Genomic DNA, 16,921 nt, shown 5'->3' with positions numbered 1-16,921 from the left:
GCCTTGGCTCTGCGGGACTCACCCACGTGATGGAAGGAGAGAGGTGACTCCCAGAAACTGTCGATTCACCTGCACGTGTGCAGGGCTTCATGTGTGTTCTCCTCCAAATAAATAAATGCTGTTTTTTAAAAAAGCCCCCGGCCTGTGTCCTGCCGTGCTCTGGTGCAGGTGGTGGGTGGGGTGGGGGTGGGGGATGTCTCACTGCAAAGTTGGGTTACTACCAGGAGGGGGAAAAAAGTGTGATGGACTACAGCTACAGAGGGGCTGTCCTCTCTGAGGATCCCTGAGGTCAGATCTTGCCAGGGATGGAGGGACACAAGTCCTAGCACCCCAGTACTCAAGTTCACTTTTCCTTCCCCCCCAAGACCCTCTGGCAGCAGGAAGGTGGACATCCTGTCTCCTTGTCCCTTGCTTTGCCACCAGGAAGTCCTTCCCTTTGTCTGGTCCTCCTGCCTGCTGAGTGTGCTTCCTGTGGCCCTTGGCGGAGCACAGCTGTGAGGGAGCCAGCCTGGGCACGGAGCCAGCCAGGTGGGGCCAGGCTGCAGGCAGTGAGTTCACGTGTGCTGTGTCCCTGACCCTCCCACGTCGCTAGGCCCACAGGACTGAGGAAACAGGCTTTCCAGTGAAGCCACCTGGGCCAGCCTCCTGCCACGTGTTCCTCCCTGCTCCGCCTCAGAGCTTGGGTTTTCCACAGAATTTAAGAGTGCCTGCTCACAAGGACATTTCCGCTATGAAGCCACTGCGCAGCTGCCAGGTGAGAGCTGGGAAACCACCCAGCATAGCAGCCCGGCCCACTCTAGTCAGCAGCCCTGCCCCAAGTAGGGCCGGCTTCCCTTTGGACCTCACTAGGAGCCGCCACATGGTTCTAGCTGGGCCATGGGGGCAGAGTATTCTGTTGGTCTGAGCCAAGAGGTAAGGGAGGTTGCTTCAGGGAAGCTCCCCTCTGGCAGGAGAGCCCTGTGGGACCCCGAGATTGAACTCAGGTTGTCAGACATGTATGATGGAAGAGCCTTTACCCGATGAACTGTCTTGCTAACCTGTCTCTCTCTCTTTTTGTCTTTTTCTTTTTTTTGAGACAGAGTCTCATTATTATAGCCCTGCAGGCTGGGAACTCACTACCTAGATCAGGCTGGCCTTAAACTCACAGAGATCTTTCTGCTTTTGTCTCCCAAGTGCTGGGATTAAGGTGTGTGTTGTTACCACGTCTGGCCGCCTTTTTCTTTTGTTGAAATGGGAGGGTGGTGTCTCTCTTTCAGGTTGGCCTTGAACTCACTTTGTTGCCAAGGATGACCTTGAGCTCCCGCTCCTCCTCCTGCCTCCGTCTCCTGGTGGGATTACACACGTGTGCCACAATGCACAATTTTTGCAGTGCTGGGGATGATCAAAACCCAGAGCTTCATGCGCACTCTAAGCAAGCCACATCCCCAGCCCCAATGGTGCTGTTCTGTTGTTTATTTGGAGACAAGGTCTTGAACTTGAATTTGGAGACAGGCTGGTCTAGAACTCACTGCATAGCCCAGATTGGCTCAGATTTGGGCCAGTTCTCCTGCTTTAGCCAGTGAGCTCTGGGATTATAGGTATGCACCGCCATGAATGCTATAAAGGCAGAGTTCTGTGGAAACTTCCTGCTCTTGGTTATTGGTGGGGTGAGCTGAAGTCCTCAAGGTCCCTGCAGCTCTGGAAGCTAATGTCAAGGCCACCACTAGAAGCAGCAGGTGGCCGAGGCAGCCTTTGTAGGGGTCCCTTGTGGGAGGGGTGCCTCTGACTCTTGTCTAGACTGCAGACTGTCCTGCTGAAGGTCAGGGGTTTCCCAGGGTGTGCTCTATCCCAAAGCACCCCTGGCCAGAGCTGAGAGTGGACCAGGAGGCAAAGCCAGCTTCCTTCCCTCCCACACAGGCTCGGCCAGCGGGAAGCTGCTTGGGCATAGAGACCTTCTGTTCTCCAGCCTGAGGCTGGCCGCCCAGACCCTGCCACTGTCTCTGGCTGAAACTGTCCAGGACTGTGGGAGGGGGCTGTTGTTCTCCCAAGGGACAACCCAGCCTCATGCTGACCTTCTAGAGGCCTTATTCCAGACTCCTAGGGGGCTGGTCTCCCGCTTGGTCCCCTTGGTTCCACACTCACCCTCAATCCCTCTCTCCACTTTGGAGCCGCAGGCCCCTCTCTTGCTGTCTCTTCTCTCTGCCTCTTGCCAGTGAGATTAACTCCAGATGTGCTGGATTTGCCTAGCGATAACATTGAGCTGGGAATTCCCCTCCTAGCCTGGTGCCTACCCCTGCATAGTTGAGTTTTTTTTTTTTTTTTTTCCCAGGAAATACAAGAATGCGAAGTCAGCCATGTGGGAATTTAGAAGGGGGGGGACTATTCCCAAGAGCCCCCCAGAGGTGCTGGGGGCGGGGCTGGAGGCTGGTTTCCTTCACAGCTAAAGCTCACAGGGCTGGGAGAGAGGGCCATTGTGTTCTGTGGGCGGGTGGTGGCCTGGTTGTTCAGGCCCCAGACTGTTCGGCCATCCACACACCGGCGAGTGACTCTTTACCCCATTTATTGATTAGTTCAGTTCCTGATGAAATGAAATACAGTAGGGAGTGGGGAGGTGAGGGCCCAGTTCTCTCCTCAGCACCTCTGTGATCGTGGTGTGATAACCAGGGATATCGGTGTGCCCTTGTAATCCCAGCGCTGGGGAGGCGGAGACAGGAGACTGTCAGAACTTGCTGCTTTGCCAGCCTGTTCTAACGGGCAAGCTCCCTGTCTCAGAAAATGGGATAGGTGGCTCCCTAGGTCGATGTCTGGCCTCCATATGTATTCACACATTTGTGCACCCGCATGACCCACCCCCTGCACACACAAACACACACGAAATAAAGGAAAGAAGGAAAACAAAAGAAAGGGGAAGAGAATGCCAGGATCTTCCTTAAGATGTCTCAGACAGAGGAATCTAATACACGTGGTGCCACACGCCTCTCGTCCCAACTCCAAGAGGCTGGACACAGTCTCAGTGAGTGTGAGGCCTACTGCTGGGGATTGTAGCTTTGTGGTAGAGACCAGCAGTGTGTATGAGGCCCTAGGGTTGATCCTCCCGTACTGGAGAGATAAGTGAAGTTGGAGGGCAGGGCCGTTCTTCAGAGGCTGTGGAGAGAAGCCTTGCTTATCTCTGCTGGCGTGTGTACAGCCTGCTGTGGTCCGTCACGGTCCTCATGCCCTCCTCTGCGTACGTCTCTGTTCAAGTTTCCCCTCAGCATAGGGACACAGGCATCTCTGGTCAGGCTATCCCAATGACACCATGTTTATTTGATCACATCTGTGATGACCCTGTCTCTAAGTCCGGTTATATTGGGAAGTTCTGGGGTACTGTGTGTGTGTGTGTGCCCCTCCACGTGTGCCCCTGCACAGGCGTGCATGCATGCGTGTGTGTGTGTTATATGTGTGTGCTTCAGTGCGTGTACGGGATATTATTATTTCCTGGATGTTTATCACATTGTTTTTATTTTTTAAAAAAAGATTTTTAAATGTTATTTTATGTATATGAATACTTTGAATGCATATATGTCTGCGCACCACGTGCCTGCCTGGTGGCCTGTGGAGGTCAGAAGAGTATTTCGGGTCCCCTGGAACTGGAGTTACAGAACATTGTAAGCCATCATGTGGGTGCTGAGAACTGAATTGGCTCTTTGCAAGAGCAGCAAGTGCTTTCACCAACTGAGCCATCGCTGCAGCCCCTACCTTGTTATTTATTTACTTACTTATTTATTTATTTAATGTATGTGAGTGTCCTGTCTTCAAGGACACCAGAAGATGGGATCAGAACACGTTATAGATGGTTGTGAGCATGTGGTTACTGGGAATTGAACTCAGTACCTCCTGAATAGCCAGTACTCAGTACCTCCTGAACAGCCAGTACTCAGTACCTCCTGAACAGCCAGTACTCTTAACGGCTGAGCCATTTCTTCAGTACCCTCACCCCGACCTTGTTTTTCTTTCTTTTTTTTTTTTTTAAAGATTTATTTATTATATACACAGTGTTCTTCTAGTATGTATGCCTGCATGCCAGGAGAGGGCACCAGATCTCATTACAGATAGTTGTGAGCCACCATGTGGTTGCTCAGAATTGAACTCAGGACCTTTGGAAGAGCAGGCAGTGCTCTTAACCTCTGAGCCATCTCTCCAGCCCTCGACCTTGTTTTTCAAGACAAAGTTGCTCACTGGCCTGGAGCTCACCAAATCAGCTGGACTGGCTGACCAGAAGGCCTAGAAAGCTTCCTGTCTCTCTACCTGCCCAGCACCGGAGCTACAAGTTTGCACCACCACGCCTGGCTTTCTGCGTGGGTTCTGGGGATTGAACTCAGGTCCTCTTGGCGGCACAGGGCAGACGTGGCACTAGATGAACTGAGAGTTCTACATTCAGATCCACAGGCAACCGGAAGAGAGACAGTGGACCTGGCTTGAGCGTTTGAAACCCCAAAGCCTCCCCTCGGTGACACATTTCCTCCAACACGGCCACACCTACTTCAACAAGGCCATAATTCCTAATCCCTGCCAAGCAGCACCACCCCCTAAAGACCAAGCATCCAAATATATGAGCATATGGGTTCCATTCCTATTCAAACCACCAATGGTTTATTTGGTTTCTTACACTTTCAGTTCACACTGTGTGGTTGAGGGAGGTCAATGCAGGAACCTGGAGGCAGGACCTGGAGCAGAAACCGCGGAGGAATGCAGCCAACTGGCTTGCTCCCATGGCTTACTCGGCCTACTTTTTTTTATAGCACCCAGGATTACCTGCTCAAGGTGTGTGTGGGGGTGCACAGCCCAGAATGGGATATACCCTACCATGTCAGTCATTAATCAAGAAAATGTTCCACTGACTTGCCTCCAGGTAATCTGATGGGGGATTGTCTCAGTTGAGTTCCCTCTTCCCAAATGACCCTTGCTTGTGTCAAGTTGACGTCATAACTAACTATCGCAGCCAACTAGGGAGCTCAGCCTAGGCTGTCTGAGACATGGCCTCAGACACTAGCTCTGACTGTAAGCACTCAGTTTGGAACGTGATGCTGGATCCATGCTGGGTCTCGGATGCTTTCTGGGATGGTCAGCCCTTACTTGGTGGTCAGGACTCCAGGGCATGACTCACACCTGTCGTCCTAGCACTTGCAGGAAGAGGCAGCAGGATCGGGAGTTCAGGGTTATCCTTGGCCACAGAGTGAATCTGAGGCCATCCTGGGTTATGTGAGGGCCCCTCAAGAATGAGTAAGTAGGAGGTGGAGAGATGGTTCATCAGTTAAAAAAAAAAAACATTGGCTGCTCAGCCAGAAGTTGGGTTCCCAGTATCCATGTGGCAGCTAACAACTGTTTATTACTCCAGTTCCAGAGGATCCAAGGCCTTCTTCTGGTTTCTGTGGACGCAGCACACACATGGTCCACAGACATATGTGCAGGCAAAACACCCATCCACGTAAAATAAAGATATGGCTGGGCAGTGATGGCTCATGCCTTTAATCCCAGCACCCAGGATCTCTGTGAGTTGGAGGCCAACCTGGTCTACACAGTGAGTTCCAGGACAGCCAGGGCTGCTACCCAGAGAAACCGTGTCAGGGAAAGCAAAACAAAAACCAAAACCAATAGATAAATAAATCTTTAAAGCAAACATAAATGAAGCTACAACGAAACTCCAGGGCCAGAGAGATGGCTTAGTGGGTAAAGATGCTTTCTACACAGACCTGGTGGCCTGAGTTTGATCCCCAGCAACCACAGACAAATGAAGGCGAGAACCAATTCCATAAAGCTGCCTTCTGATGTCTAGACATATGAAGCAGACATATCACCCTCCGCGTCATGTGTACACACAATCATAATAATGACAAAGAATTCTAAGGTAGTTCTGATGGACCGCCTTGTTGGCTAGCTCAGGTGACAGCAACTGAGGGACAGAACTGCTACCTGCTGTACCCCATGCCAGCCGGGGACATGAGCTCAGGGAAGGGAAAAGCAAAGGCATATACATGTCCACCTGGGACCTCAGTGTCCTCAGGCGACCCCGGTCAGTGTGTCGGGCAGAGGAAGGGAACAGCTTGGGTTGAGGTGCGGAGGCTGGGCCTGGTGTCAGCAGGATGTGGTGATTGAGGGACTGGTCAGGGTGCTTCCATTCAGTCACGGAAACCTTTGGGCCCAGGGAAGCAGTTTATACTTGGTCCTGAGTGTCAGCTGGAAATGAATGTTTAGTCTCAATCTCTGTCCCATGCCCCTTCTCAGAGTGTGGCTGCACTGTTGGGGCATGGAAGGCTTTGGAGTACCTGGAACTGTGGGCTAGATGACCAAATAGAGCTGCAGGGAGGCGCTGGGCCCCCTGGGCGTTCAGAGGCGAAAGTAGGAGGCTGGTAGCTCGCCTCTTCCGGCTCTGTTTGGAAACAAAACACAGCTTGTTGTCCGGCCTCCCGAGCAGTAGCCATTTAGGTCAGTGACCCTGGGCGCTGGAGGAGAACTTGTGCTTTCAAAGGGGTGGGGGAGGGGAGGGACCAGTGTGGCTGGAGGACTCTGGCTTGTCGGGTGCTGGCCACTCCACATGCCCAGCCTTGGGCAGTCTAGAAACACCTGGCATCTGGGGATAGTCTCAGGTGGTGGTGCTCACATAGGTGCATGGAGGCCACCCAGACTTTGGGGGCCTGGAACCCGCCCTTCCCCGCTCCTGTCATCTGTTGGCTCACCTCTCACTGTGCGGGTGGTCTTGGCATCTGGGATGCGTTATCGGAGCTGGTCCTGGCCGGAAGTGCCGAGAATTTCCTGAAGGGGCTGGGTAGCTGGTAGCTGGCTGGCTGGACTGAAAACTGAAGGGGGAAGTTTTTTAAGGAGGGAAGGAACACATTGCAGCCCCCCCTCACACACACCGTATGGCAAGACTGACTGGTCTCATTTCACTTGGTCTATAAAATGGGCTTGCAGCCCAGGCTTCTCCTGAGGTAGACTGGGCAAGGCTTGACTTTTGCAGGCAGACTGGCTTCAGAGCTAGGCTATCCCAGTTAAGGTGGCTATAGGCACCCAGAACCTTCCCACTTTGTTGAGACAGCCTGTGTACTGGGAACATGGCTGTCACATCTGATCAAATGGTGTACTGAACAAGACTCAAATTTGGGACTGGGATGGAGCCCAGTGGTAAGAGGTGTTTTAGCATGGGTAAAGGCCTACTCTGTCCCCAAGATGTCAGGGAGGGAAGGAAGGGAGGGAGGGGAGAGGGAGGAGGGAGAAAGGAGAGAAGTTGGGGGGAAAGGGACTGAGGAGATAGTTCAGTTGGTAAAGCATTTGCTGTGCGTGCGTGAGGCCCTGAGTTCGAGGCCCGGAACCCATGGGAAAAGGCAAGTGTTGTGGCATGCATCTGTAATCTCAGGGCTGGGGCAGTGGTGGTTGGAGACAGGAGGATCTCCGGAGTCCCCAGCCCTCCTAACTGAATCAGTGGAGCTCCAGGTTCCCTGAGAGACCCTCAAAAAGTAAGGTGGAGAGTGATTACGGAAGACACGTGACATCGACCTCTGGCCTCCACATACGCCTGCACACAACTAAACATGGACACACACATACATAGAAGACTGAGACTATAGCACAGTATAGTAACATGCTTTCCTAGCATGTATGAGGCCCTAAGTTCAATTCCCAGCACCTGGAAAAGAAAAAAAGAAAAAGAAAAAGAAAAAAAGTTTTAGGCTTGGGCCAGCAAAATGAGTTAATGGGTAAAGGAGTTTCCTGCGAAGTCTGATGACTCGAGTTCAGTTAGGATCCACATAGTGGAAGAAGGGAACCGACTCTGTCCTACACACATACACACACACACACACACACACACACACACACACACACGGCACACCCATGCCCATGCACAAGCACACTGACTAAATAAATAAAATGTGATAAATATTTTAAATAGAAAATTAAGACTAAGGAAAAGAAAGAGAATTCTGTCTCTTTCAGAAACTTTGCTGTCCTCACAGGCTGGGAAACTGGGGTCCCAAGGGAAGTGGCCTGCCGGAGGCAGACACTAAGAAACAGGACACAGTATTTGGTCAGAGACCCTTCCTCTGTGCCAGGAAGTTTCTGGAACAATTTAGGTCACTCAAGTGGCAGCAGCTGCCTCCTGGGACCCACAGACAGCAAGTGGATAGATGGGCAGTTGTCGGCCTTTAACCAGTTTGCCCAGGGTGCCAGCAGGCTCTGGCTGACCTCTCTTGGCAACATGGGGCTGGGCAAGGCAACTTGCAGGTGAGCCGGGGTGTGTCATGTTGAGGTGTGTCAAGGGCATGTTGTGGCATGCACATGGAGTCTGGGGCCCACTGGATACCTGGGCGGGTGGGTGGCTCCCTTGGCTTCTCCAAGAAAGCTCTACTATCCAGGCTGCTTGGGTACTTCCTAGGACCCCATGGTCACATATGAACTAATTTCTGACGCCCCAAGACCAGGTGAAGTCTCTGGTGAATAGCAAGTCACACCTTCCCGTGAATGGAGGGGTTGGCCCTGCCTCCTACCGAATGACTTGCATGTGCCCCCAAGCCTCTCTGCCTTCACAGTGTTTCAGCCCACAAGACTTGTGAGCATTGAGGAAGTATATTTATGAGTGGGTCAGAACAGCGCCCCCTGCAGGAGGTGCCATAAAATTGTAAGTGGTGACCAGATTTATATATGGGCAGTCACTTGCTAACTCTGTGACATTCCATCCCTCCCTGTTGGCTTTGTCCTCTGCCTTAGGGCCTCTCATGTTCACTGTCTTGTTCTTTCTCCATAGGAAGGGGCCTCCTCTGAGCTGTCTCAGCTGGACTACCCTGAGCTGGTGGCTATATCTCTCTGGATTTGGGTCCTGCTGTTTCTGATGGGGCCAGCAGTGCCAAGCAATGGCTCAAGCTCCTTAAGGCGCTGGAGGCGAGGGCTGATCTAGGGGCCCACTGTGGGTCACTAGTATCCAGATGTTAGGGGAGATCCAATCTGTTCGTTTCCAGCTGCCCAGACCCAAAATAATCACTCAAAATTTATACTATTTAAATCACTGCTTGGCCAATCACTTAAGCGTATTGCTAGCTAGCTCTTATAGCTTTGGTTAACCCATTTCTATTATTTTATATTTTACCACGGGCAAGTTTCTGACTGGCGAATCGCATCTTTCTCCTCTGGTGGCTCCATGGCTTTTCCTTGCCTCTGCCTTCTTTCTCCCAGCATTCAGTTTAGTTCCCCCCACACCCCCACCTAGCTCTACTCTGCTAAGCCACAGGCCGAAACAGATTCTTTATTCATTAATCAACAAAAGCAACACATATACAGAAGGACTTCCCACACCACCCAGACGATAGGAGGTGGTGACATCATTGTGGTCAGAGTAGGTCACAACCCAGACCCGGTACCAGCCTGGCTCAAGACCTGTTGGATTCACAGCCCTGCCCTTAGCCTCAGTTTCCTCATTTGGGCAAGATAGCCACTGAGGCCCCGCTTCTTTCTTAGAGTTGAGTGACTTTGGACATAAATGCTTTGTTTTGTTGAGATAAGGTCTCCTTACCTAGACCTGCCTGTCCTGGTACTTGCCATGTAGACCAGGCAAGCCTTGAACTCACAGAGATCCACCTGCTTCTGCCTTCTGAGTGCAGAGATAAAAGGCGTGCGCCATCACACTTGGTTTGACATAAGTGTTCTTATCTTCCAGAAACTTCAATGCCCTCCGGAAGGAAAACATTTACGAGAACAACAAGCTGGTGAGTTGGCGAGCTGATGCCCTCTGCCCTGTCCTCTAAGCCCTCTGCCTTGAACTCCTAGCTCTTGTTTTGTTCTGTTTTATTGTTTTTCAAGACAGGGTTTCTCTGTGTAACTGTTCTGGCTGTCCCAGAACTTGCTTTGTAGACCAGGCTGGCCTTGAACTCACTGAGATCTGCCTGCCTCTGCCTCTCAAGTGCTGGGGTTAAAGGTGTGTGCCACCTCCCAACCCAGCTCTTTTCTGAAGGGCCACTGCACCTCAGTGGAGCAAACTTTCCACTAGGCTATCCAGGGGTCCCATTCTGGAAATTTGGCCTCACCACGACTTCTCAGCCAGTCCCAAACTGGTCAGTCTGTGTTCTGAGAGCAACTTTTGATCTTGGATCCTAGGACCCCATGGACCCCTCTCTTCCTCACTGGAACAGTGAGTCCCCAGGGAGTAGCAGCCAATCTCCTTCCCTGTGGATGGCCTTGCCGATCCACCCAGGGCAGAGCAAGGCCCATGGAAGCTGTGGAAGGAGGGGTTCTGATGGTCCTGAGGGTGGGCAGGACCACCTTCCTGGTCCCTTGATTCCAGACCTGCTCTGTACACCCATTGTGAGACCCTTCCTTCCCTGTGCCAACTTAAATCTCCCTGCTACAAGATATGCCCCACTATCCCTTGGACTGATACATATCTGTTCTTGCTCTGAGCCAAGCAGGATCTGCATGGGCCCCAATACTGGTCTTTGATGCCGATGCATGGGAAGTGGAGACAGGGGACCTCAAGAACAAGCTGTCTAGCCGGACAAGCCCAGCTGGCTAACTTTGGATTCAAATGAGAGACTCTGAACCAGTACATACGGTGGAGAGTGACCCAGGAGGACCTTACATGTGCCCACATGGCCTCTACATATGTGGGCACATAGTACACACATACTGCATGACACGTACACGCACACACATTTGAACATGTGTGCACATACCCCCCCTCTAAGCATATTAAAAAACATAAGGTAGAGAGCAATTTTGGGAGACATCTGACCGTGCGCTCTGGCTGCCATAGGCATGCACGCATGCACACAGGGACACACACATGCACACACACCAAAGAGAGTTTGTTCAGTGTTGGCCACATTGCAGTACACTACGCTAATTGCACTGGGCGTGAGATGGGAGGTGAGGCTGGCGTCCATGGATACCTTGGCAGGTCCGTGGATGGTTTCAGGAAGTCATCCTGGGTGGAGTAAAGGTTCTGGGGCTACAGAGTGCTGGGCAAGACACGTAGTTGAGGAGCCAGGGTGGGGTGGCGTCTTGAGGCAGATGCAGGGAATGGTGGAGAAAGGATTCTGGGCTTCTCGCCAAGCCAGTGAAAGTGGACCCCTGGGAAGCGTGGACCTGGAGGCTGTCCTCCAGACACTGCAGGGGAAAGGAGTGTCTGCTGAGGTCACATGGGAGGTACACATGGCCTTCAGTGGAAGTGGCCAGATTCTGAGCCTGTTCTGTAGGTCAGAGGAGATTGGAGGCTTGGTATGAACGTGGCATGGGACCCTAAGGAACTGCACACGTGCAAGCAGTCTACGACCCCGACTTGGCATCCACATGGAAGCCACACAGGCATCTGGAAGAGAAGCCTCAGGGAAGGGATCTACGAGAGAGCCCTGTGAGTCACCGGGACCGGATGAGGACACCAGTGACCTCTGCCCTGGGCTAAATGGAGCTGGTGGAGTTTTACATTTTTTAGATTTTTTTTAATGTATTTTGTTTTGCAGTACTGAGACTTAAACCTAGGGCATACATACTCTACCACTAAGCCACACCCCAGCCCCTCCCTGGGGGATTCTGGGCTGGAGCTCTAAGGCTGAGCCATAGTCTCAGTCCCCTTTTTACTTTTTATTTTGAGATAGTATTCCTAAGTAGGCCCGGGTAGCCTTGAACTCAGTAGCCCAGCATACTGTTGAACTCATAGTCATCCTGCTTCAGCCTCCCAGGTAGCTGAGCTATGCCTGCATCCACAGTTGGCAATTGGAGAAGGGCTTGAGAGGGTAGAAGTCATCAGCAACCACAAGTGGGTATCTCAGTGAGGCCAAGAGTCAGATGAAGACAGGGGATATACAGGGAATCCACCACATTGGGGATTACTTGATAAGGGAAGCAAGTGGGGAAGGGCAAGCATGGCCATCGGTCAGTAATTGGAGCCTCCCTGGGACTTTGGTGCTGGAGGTGGGCAGCAGACAGTGAAGGTGGGAGAGACACTGAGCTGTCAATCATCAGCCCAGCTGGCATGCAGCAGGCACTCTGTATGTGTAGGTTCCTGGTCTTCCCAGCACAGTGCATCCTGTCCCCATCACAGAGTGACAAGCTGCTCTCAGTGGATGATGTTTAGCCCAGGAGGGCTGTTTCTAGACTGATAAGCCCCAGGGGTGGGGCTAGCAACATACACCAAGAGCCTTCTAGAGCCAGGCTGGGTGGTATAATCCTGTTGTCATAGCTACTCAGGAGGCTGAGGCAGGAGGATTACAAGTCCAGGGCCAGTGCTGGCACTCTGGGTGTGGCTCAGTGGTAGAGCACCTGCCTAGAATCCCCCAGCAAGGGGCTGGGGCTTGGCTCAGTGGTAGAGCACCTGCCTAGAATCCCCCAGTGAGGGGCTGGGGTGTGGTCTAGCAAGTTGGAGGCCCTGGGTTCAATTCATAGCACCTGCCCCCCCCATACAACTTAGCCTTCTGGGTCTGGTCTCCTGAGGAACTTCTGTTGGGATGTTGGTACTTTGAACCTTTTTACAAATAGACACACTGAGCCTGGGAGTTCACTCAGGCAGGGGTCCTTGGACTTGTAGCCTAGGCTTCTCTCTCATCTGGGCTGGTGGCTCAGCCATACTTCTTTCTACTGTCTGCCTTGCTGATTTAAACCTCTCTCCAGGCCTTCCAAGTGGCTGAAGAACAACTGGGCATCCCAGCCCTTCTGGATGCTGAGGACATGGTGGCCTTGAAGGTTCCAGACCGGCTGAGCATCCTCACCTATGTGTCACAGTATTACAACTACTTCCACGGCCGGTCCCCAAGTGAGTCCCTGTCCAGGAGGGCCCTCCCGTTCCAGCGACATGGCCAAGACTGCCGATGCTGTCAGGACCACCAGCCCAGGCTGCAGTCTCCCCCTTTGGGCTCCATGCCCACCCTCAGTTCTCATGCCACAGCACTGGGCCCAAGGGTGGGTAGAGATGCAGGAAGGGTACCTTTCTGAGACTACTCATGTGGGTCCTTGTAGCTGTATCTGTTACCAAGGAGACCAGAGGCCTTTGTGCAAGTATAGAGTGAGGCCCCTGGGCTCCCTTGTTCCCCAACCTAGTCCTGCTGGGGGACATTTAGCAAGGCTTGTGCCTTCCCTATGCCCCTGTATGACTCCTGTCCTTGTCTTTCTACCCTCTTTGCCCATCTTGACCCCCAAGGTCTTAGACGGCTGCTGGAATCATTCAGCAGACCCTGCTTGACTGTGACCATGGAAGCTGTATGTCCCGGGCAGGGGTAGGCAGGGCAGGGCGCACAGGCTGGGTCTTCGCCCAGATCTGTGAGTGGGGAGCTCTTTGGCTTCCCACACCACATTCCTCTTAGAAATCTCCGGAATCCCCCTGGGCCGAGGGCCAGCCCGGAATGGTGGTTTGGAAACAGAAAAGTCCCTTTCCGTGACCCTACTTGGGGTTGTGGGCTGGGAGAAGGGGTGAGGGCCAGGTCAGGGTTTGCTGGAAAGAATGTGCCCTGGGGCCTTTCCCAACTCTGCACCCCACCAGCTGTCCTAGGAGGCCCAGGCCTTTCACTGTGGGCACAAGGACCTCTCAGAGGGTACAAGTTCTGGGTGGGACCCTCCTGATCTGTTTCCTGTGTCTCATGCCAGTTGGGGGCATGGCTGGTGTGAAGAGACCCTCATCTGATTCGACTGAAGAATGTCCTGGAAAGAAGGTCCTGCCCTCGCCTGCCAAGGTGCCCTCACCAGCTCCAGCCCAGAGGTCACCACTGTCTCCAGCTAGGACAAACCCCATAGTTCGGAGAAATGAGAGTGGCTCAGAGAGGCCATCTCCAAAGGCTGTAAGCATGTCTTGGTTGAGTGGGCATTATAGGGCTAAGTATATCCCAAACACAGACCTGTGTGGGATTTTCTCTTAGGGTACAGTACCCCTTCCCATGCTTTGTATCCAGTGTACCCACTGAGGTGGCTCTGCTCAATGTGGCCAAGAGTTGTAATTCCCATAATACAGATGGGTAAACTGAGCCACAGGAGGCCATCCAGGTGGGATGGAGCTGGAGGAAGGGACACTGGGTTGGACTTTGGCCAGCCCTGGCCAGCCCTGCAGTGCTAAATTTGAGTGCCCCCTGCTGTCCATCAGTGGTTACTGCAGCTTCCATGAATGCAGAGCAAGGCAGGCCTGGATGCCCGGGGGTTGGCCTGATCTCAGAGCCTGGTGGGGTAGCAGAAGGTACTAGATTTGTCTTTAGCCCCACATTGGGTCCCCAGGATCTCCGAAATCAGTCTCCTGCTCCCCGACAGGGCCAGTGCGGAGGTCCCGAGTGTGCAGCCATGCCCATGCTGTGGCTAGCGGCTCCCCAGGGTCTCAGCTCTCCAGTCCATCAAGTGGGATCTGTTGGCCACCTCTGGGCTGAGGTGGGAGTCTGGAGATGTCAGCTGCCCCTCAGCAGCCCCTGACACTTCCCTGCAGGCTCTGGGAACTGCAGGCAGTTCCGTCAGCAGCATCTGTGGGATCTGTGGCAAACACGTTCACCTCGTACAGCGGCACCTGGCTGATGGGCGGCTCTACCACCGAAGCTGCTTCAGGTATGATTTCCAAACACTGCATGTCTGGGTCCTTGAATCTGTCTTCCACTGGGGACAGTACCTATATTCTCCTTTAATGTCGGGGTTGTCCTTTAGACACACTGACTCAATCTCCCTTGTTGTCTCAACCCTTTGTGTTGGTTTTTATTTATTTATTTTTTTTTACACTGTGATCCTTAGTAACCTCCTTCTTGCCTCCCCGAAGCTTCCAGATTTGGGAGACAAGGAGTGAATCTCATGTCCATCTTCTTCAAGCTTGGGGGGGGGACTCCTGAAAGCGGGGCACACTCTGTAGTCTTTATGTATGCGTCTGCTGACACATTTGAGCGCCTTCGGTGGTGTCCTCACCCCTGACCGGTGTGCCAGTGGACACCGCAGCCCACAGTGATGGATGTCACTCATCCGCAGCTCACAGTGATGGATGTCACTCGTGAGCAGTTGTCGCATGAACCGGTGATGGCACGCGTGGATACGGGAGTGTGGTGACGGTGCTTCTGAGAGGATGAAGTGCATGAGCAAGGGATGCACGAGGGATTGTGCAAGGGCTCGGAATCGATCTCAGTGGCTTCCTCCCACAGGTGTAAGCAGTGTTCCAACACACTGCACTCAGGGGCCTACCGTGCCACAGGAGAGCCGGGCGTCTTTGTCTGTGCCCATCACAGCCAAGAAGTCACCTCTGGGAGCCCCAAGTTGTCAAAACTAGCCTCCAGACAGCCAGGGGCTGTTGCTGCAGACACCAGGCCAACCAATGCCTCACGGAAAGTTCAGGACGCAAATGGACCAGGAGAGGGGACACCGCCGAGGACCAAGGCAGCAGCCTGGGAGCCCACTGTAGGCAACACAACTGCCAAAGGTTTTGTCCAGACTGAACTTAACCGGCCAGCCACCTCCCGTGTCCATGTGGGGAGCCCTGCAGGGCCCAGGCTGTCCACGAGCCCAGTGACCACCACTTCTGTGACTAGCAAAGCCATCACCCATGTGACTAATAGCTCCCCGACAGGCTGGTCATCACCTGCCAAGAGCAGCAGCACAGCGACCATCGACTCCCGTCCCCTTGTGCACCCAAGTACTCTGAACTCTCACCCGTCTGTGCCCCAAGGCCAGGCAACTTCCAAAGGTGTTAAGACTCCGCTCAACTCGAGCACAGCATCTCCAAACACAGCGGCCACCCCAGCCTGGACCTCCGCGGCCTCTAGGACTCAGCAAGCCCGAGAGAAATTTTTCCAGAATCCTGCCCCAGCCCCATCCAACAACAGTCCTGCCAGCAGGGTCCCCCCTGTGGTAAATACCTCCACCAGCAAGGTCCCCACTGTGGAAAATACCTCCACCAGCAAGGTCCCCACTGTGGTGAATGCCCCCAATGGTAGGGTCCCCTTTGTGGTGAATACATCCACCAGCAAGACCACCACTGTAGTAAATGCCCCCACTAGCAAGGCCCCCACTGTGGTGAATTCCCCCAATGGTAGGGTTCCCCCTTTGGTGAATACCTCTACCAGCAAGATCTCCACTGTGGTAAATGTCCCCACCAGCAAGGGCCCCACTGTGGTGAATGCCCCTGCCAGCAAGGTCTCTGCTGCTATGGATACCCCTGCCCAGGAGAGCAGCCGTGAGCAAGCGCTAAGTGTACTTAGGAAGGCGCTGCCGGGGCTGACAGGAGCTGGTACCCAGACGTCAGGCAGGTAGGTGGGAGAGATGTGGGGTGTGGCTGTGACCTGCCCACCAGGACATGGAGAAGTTCTGTCTCTCCACGACTCTGTGGCCTTAGCTACCTTATCTGGGAAGTGGAGGTGGGGGACAGGAAAGAAGCAGGAATGCAGGGTATGGTGGGCTTACAGGCATTGCTGGTTACAGGTGGCCCACACGAGACTGGTATTCCAGGACCTCTATGCTTGTCTTGTGGACAGGAAGAGGGGTGTTCAAATGGAAGTCACACTGCCTGGTTCCATGCGTTGGATGACTTGTGTGTGTGGAGCTGGGTTCTGAGCATCCCTTTGTGCCTGGCACCATAGTGTCTTCAATTAGACTGACCATATGATGCAGGTAGGGGAGGAGCAGTAGTCATCCCTCACAGGACAGCTTCAGTGGCAGAAGCATATCCTGTGGTAGGCCACACGCCCCACCAGGGCTGCAAAGGAGAGAGTCCTTTTACCCCAACATCCGCAGGTTCCTGGCAACCCTTGGTTGGTAGCAGCCTTCTTCCATCTCTGATTCCATTATCTGTGGACTCCACTATCCTCTGTCTTTCCTTTTTTTCTTGTGAAGAGTGCTGGAGATGGAATTGAGGGTATCCCACATGCGAGAAAGATGCTCTGCCACAGAGCCACGCCCCAGCCCTTCACTGGGGGATTCTAGGCAGGGGCTCTACCACAGAGCCACGCCCCAGCCCTTCACTGGGGGATTCTAGGCA

General features: G+C 53.3%; 1 protein-coding gene across 4 annotated transcripts in view; it reads left to right on the top strand.

The window, feature by feature from the left end:
- Nucleotides 1–16,921, top strand: part of Micall2 (MICAL like 2) — a 28,008-nt gene that overhangs the window by 2,907 nt on the left and 8,180 nt on the right. For 2 of the 4 annotated variants that reach the window (XM_005367110.2, XM_026789304.1), the window contains exons 2-6: nt 9,665–9,713; nt 12,610–12,751; nt 13,579–13,769; nt 14,399–14,514; nt 15,093–16,193. In XM_005367110.2, coding sequence (XP_005367167.1) covers nt 9,665–9,713; nt 12,610–12,751; nt 13,579–13,769; nt 14,399–14,514; nt 15,093–16,193 — 1,599 coding nt within the window. The remainder of the gene's footprint in view (nt 1–9,664; nt 9,714–12,609; nt 12,752–13,578; nt 13,770–14,398; nt 14,515–15,092; nt 16,194–16,921) is intronic. The other 2 variants (XM_026789305.1, XM_026789306.1) reach the window with 2 other exon arrangements.

This window comes from Microtus ochrogaster, unplaced genomic scaffold (assembly GCF_000317375.1).
Source record: "Microtus ochrogaster isolate Prairie Vole_2 unplaced genomic scaffold, MicOch1.0 UNK16, whole genome shotgun sequence".
In the NCBI taxonomy this organism is placed as follows: domain Eukaryota; kingdom Metazoa; phylum Chordata; class Mammalia; order Rodentia; family Cricetidae; genus Microtus; species Microtus ochrogaster.
This window is presented reverse-complemented; position numbering and strand designations above follow the sequence as displayed.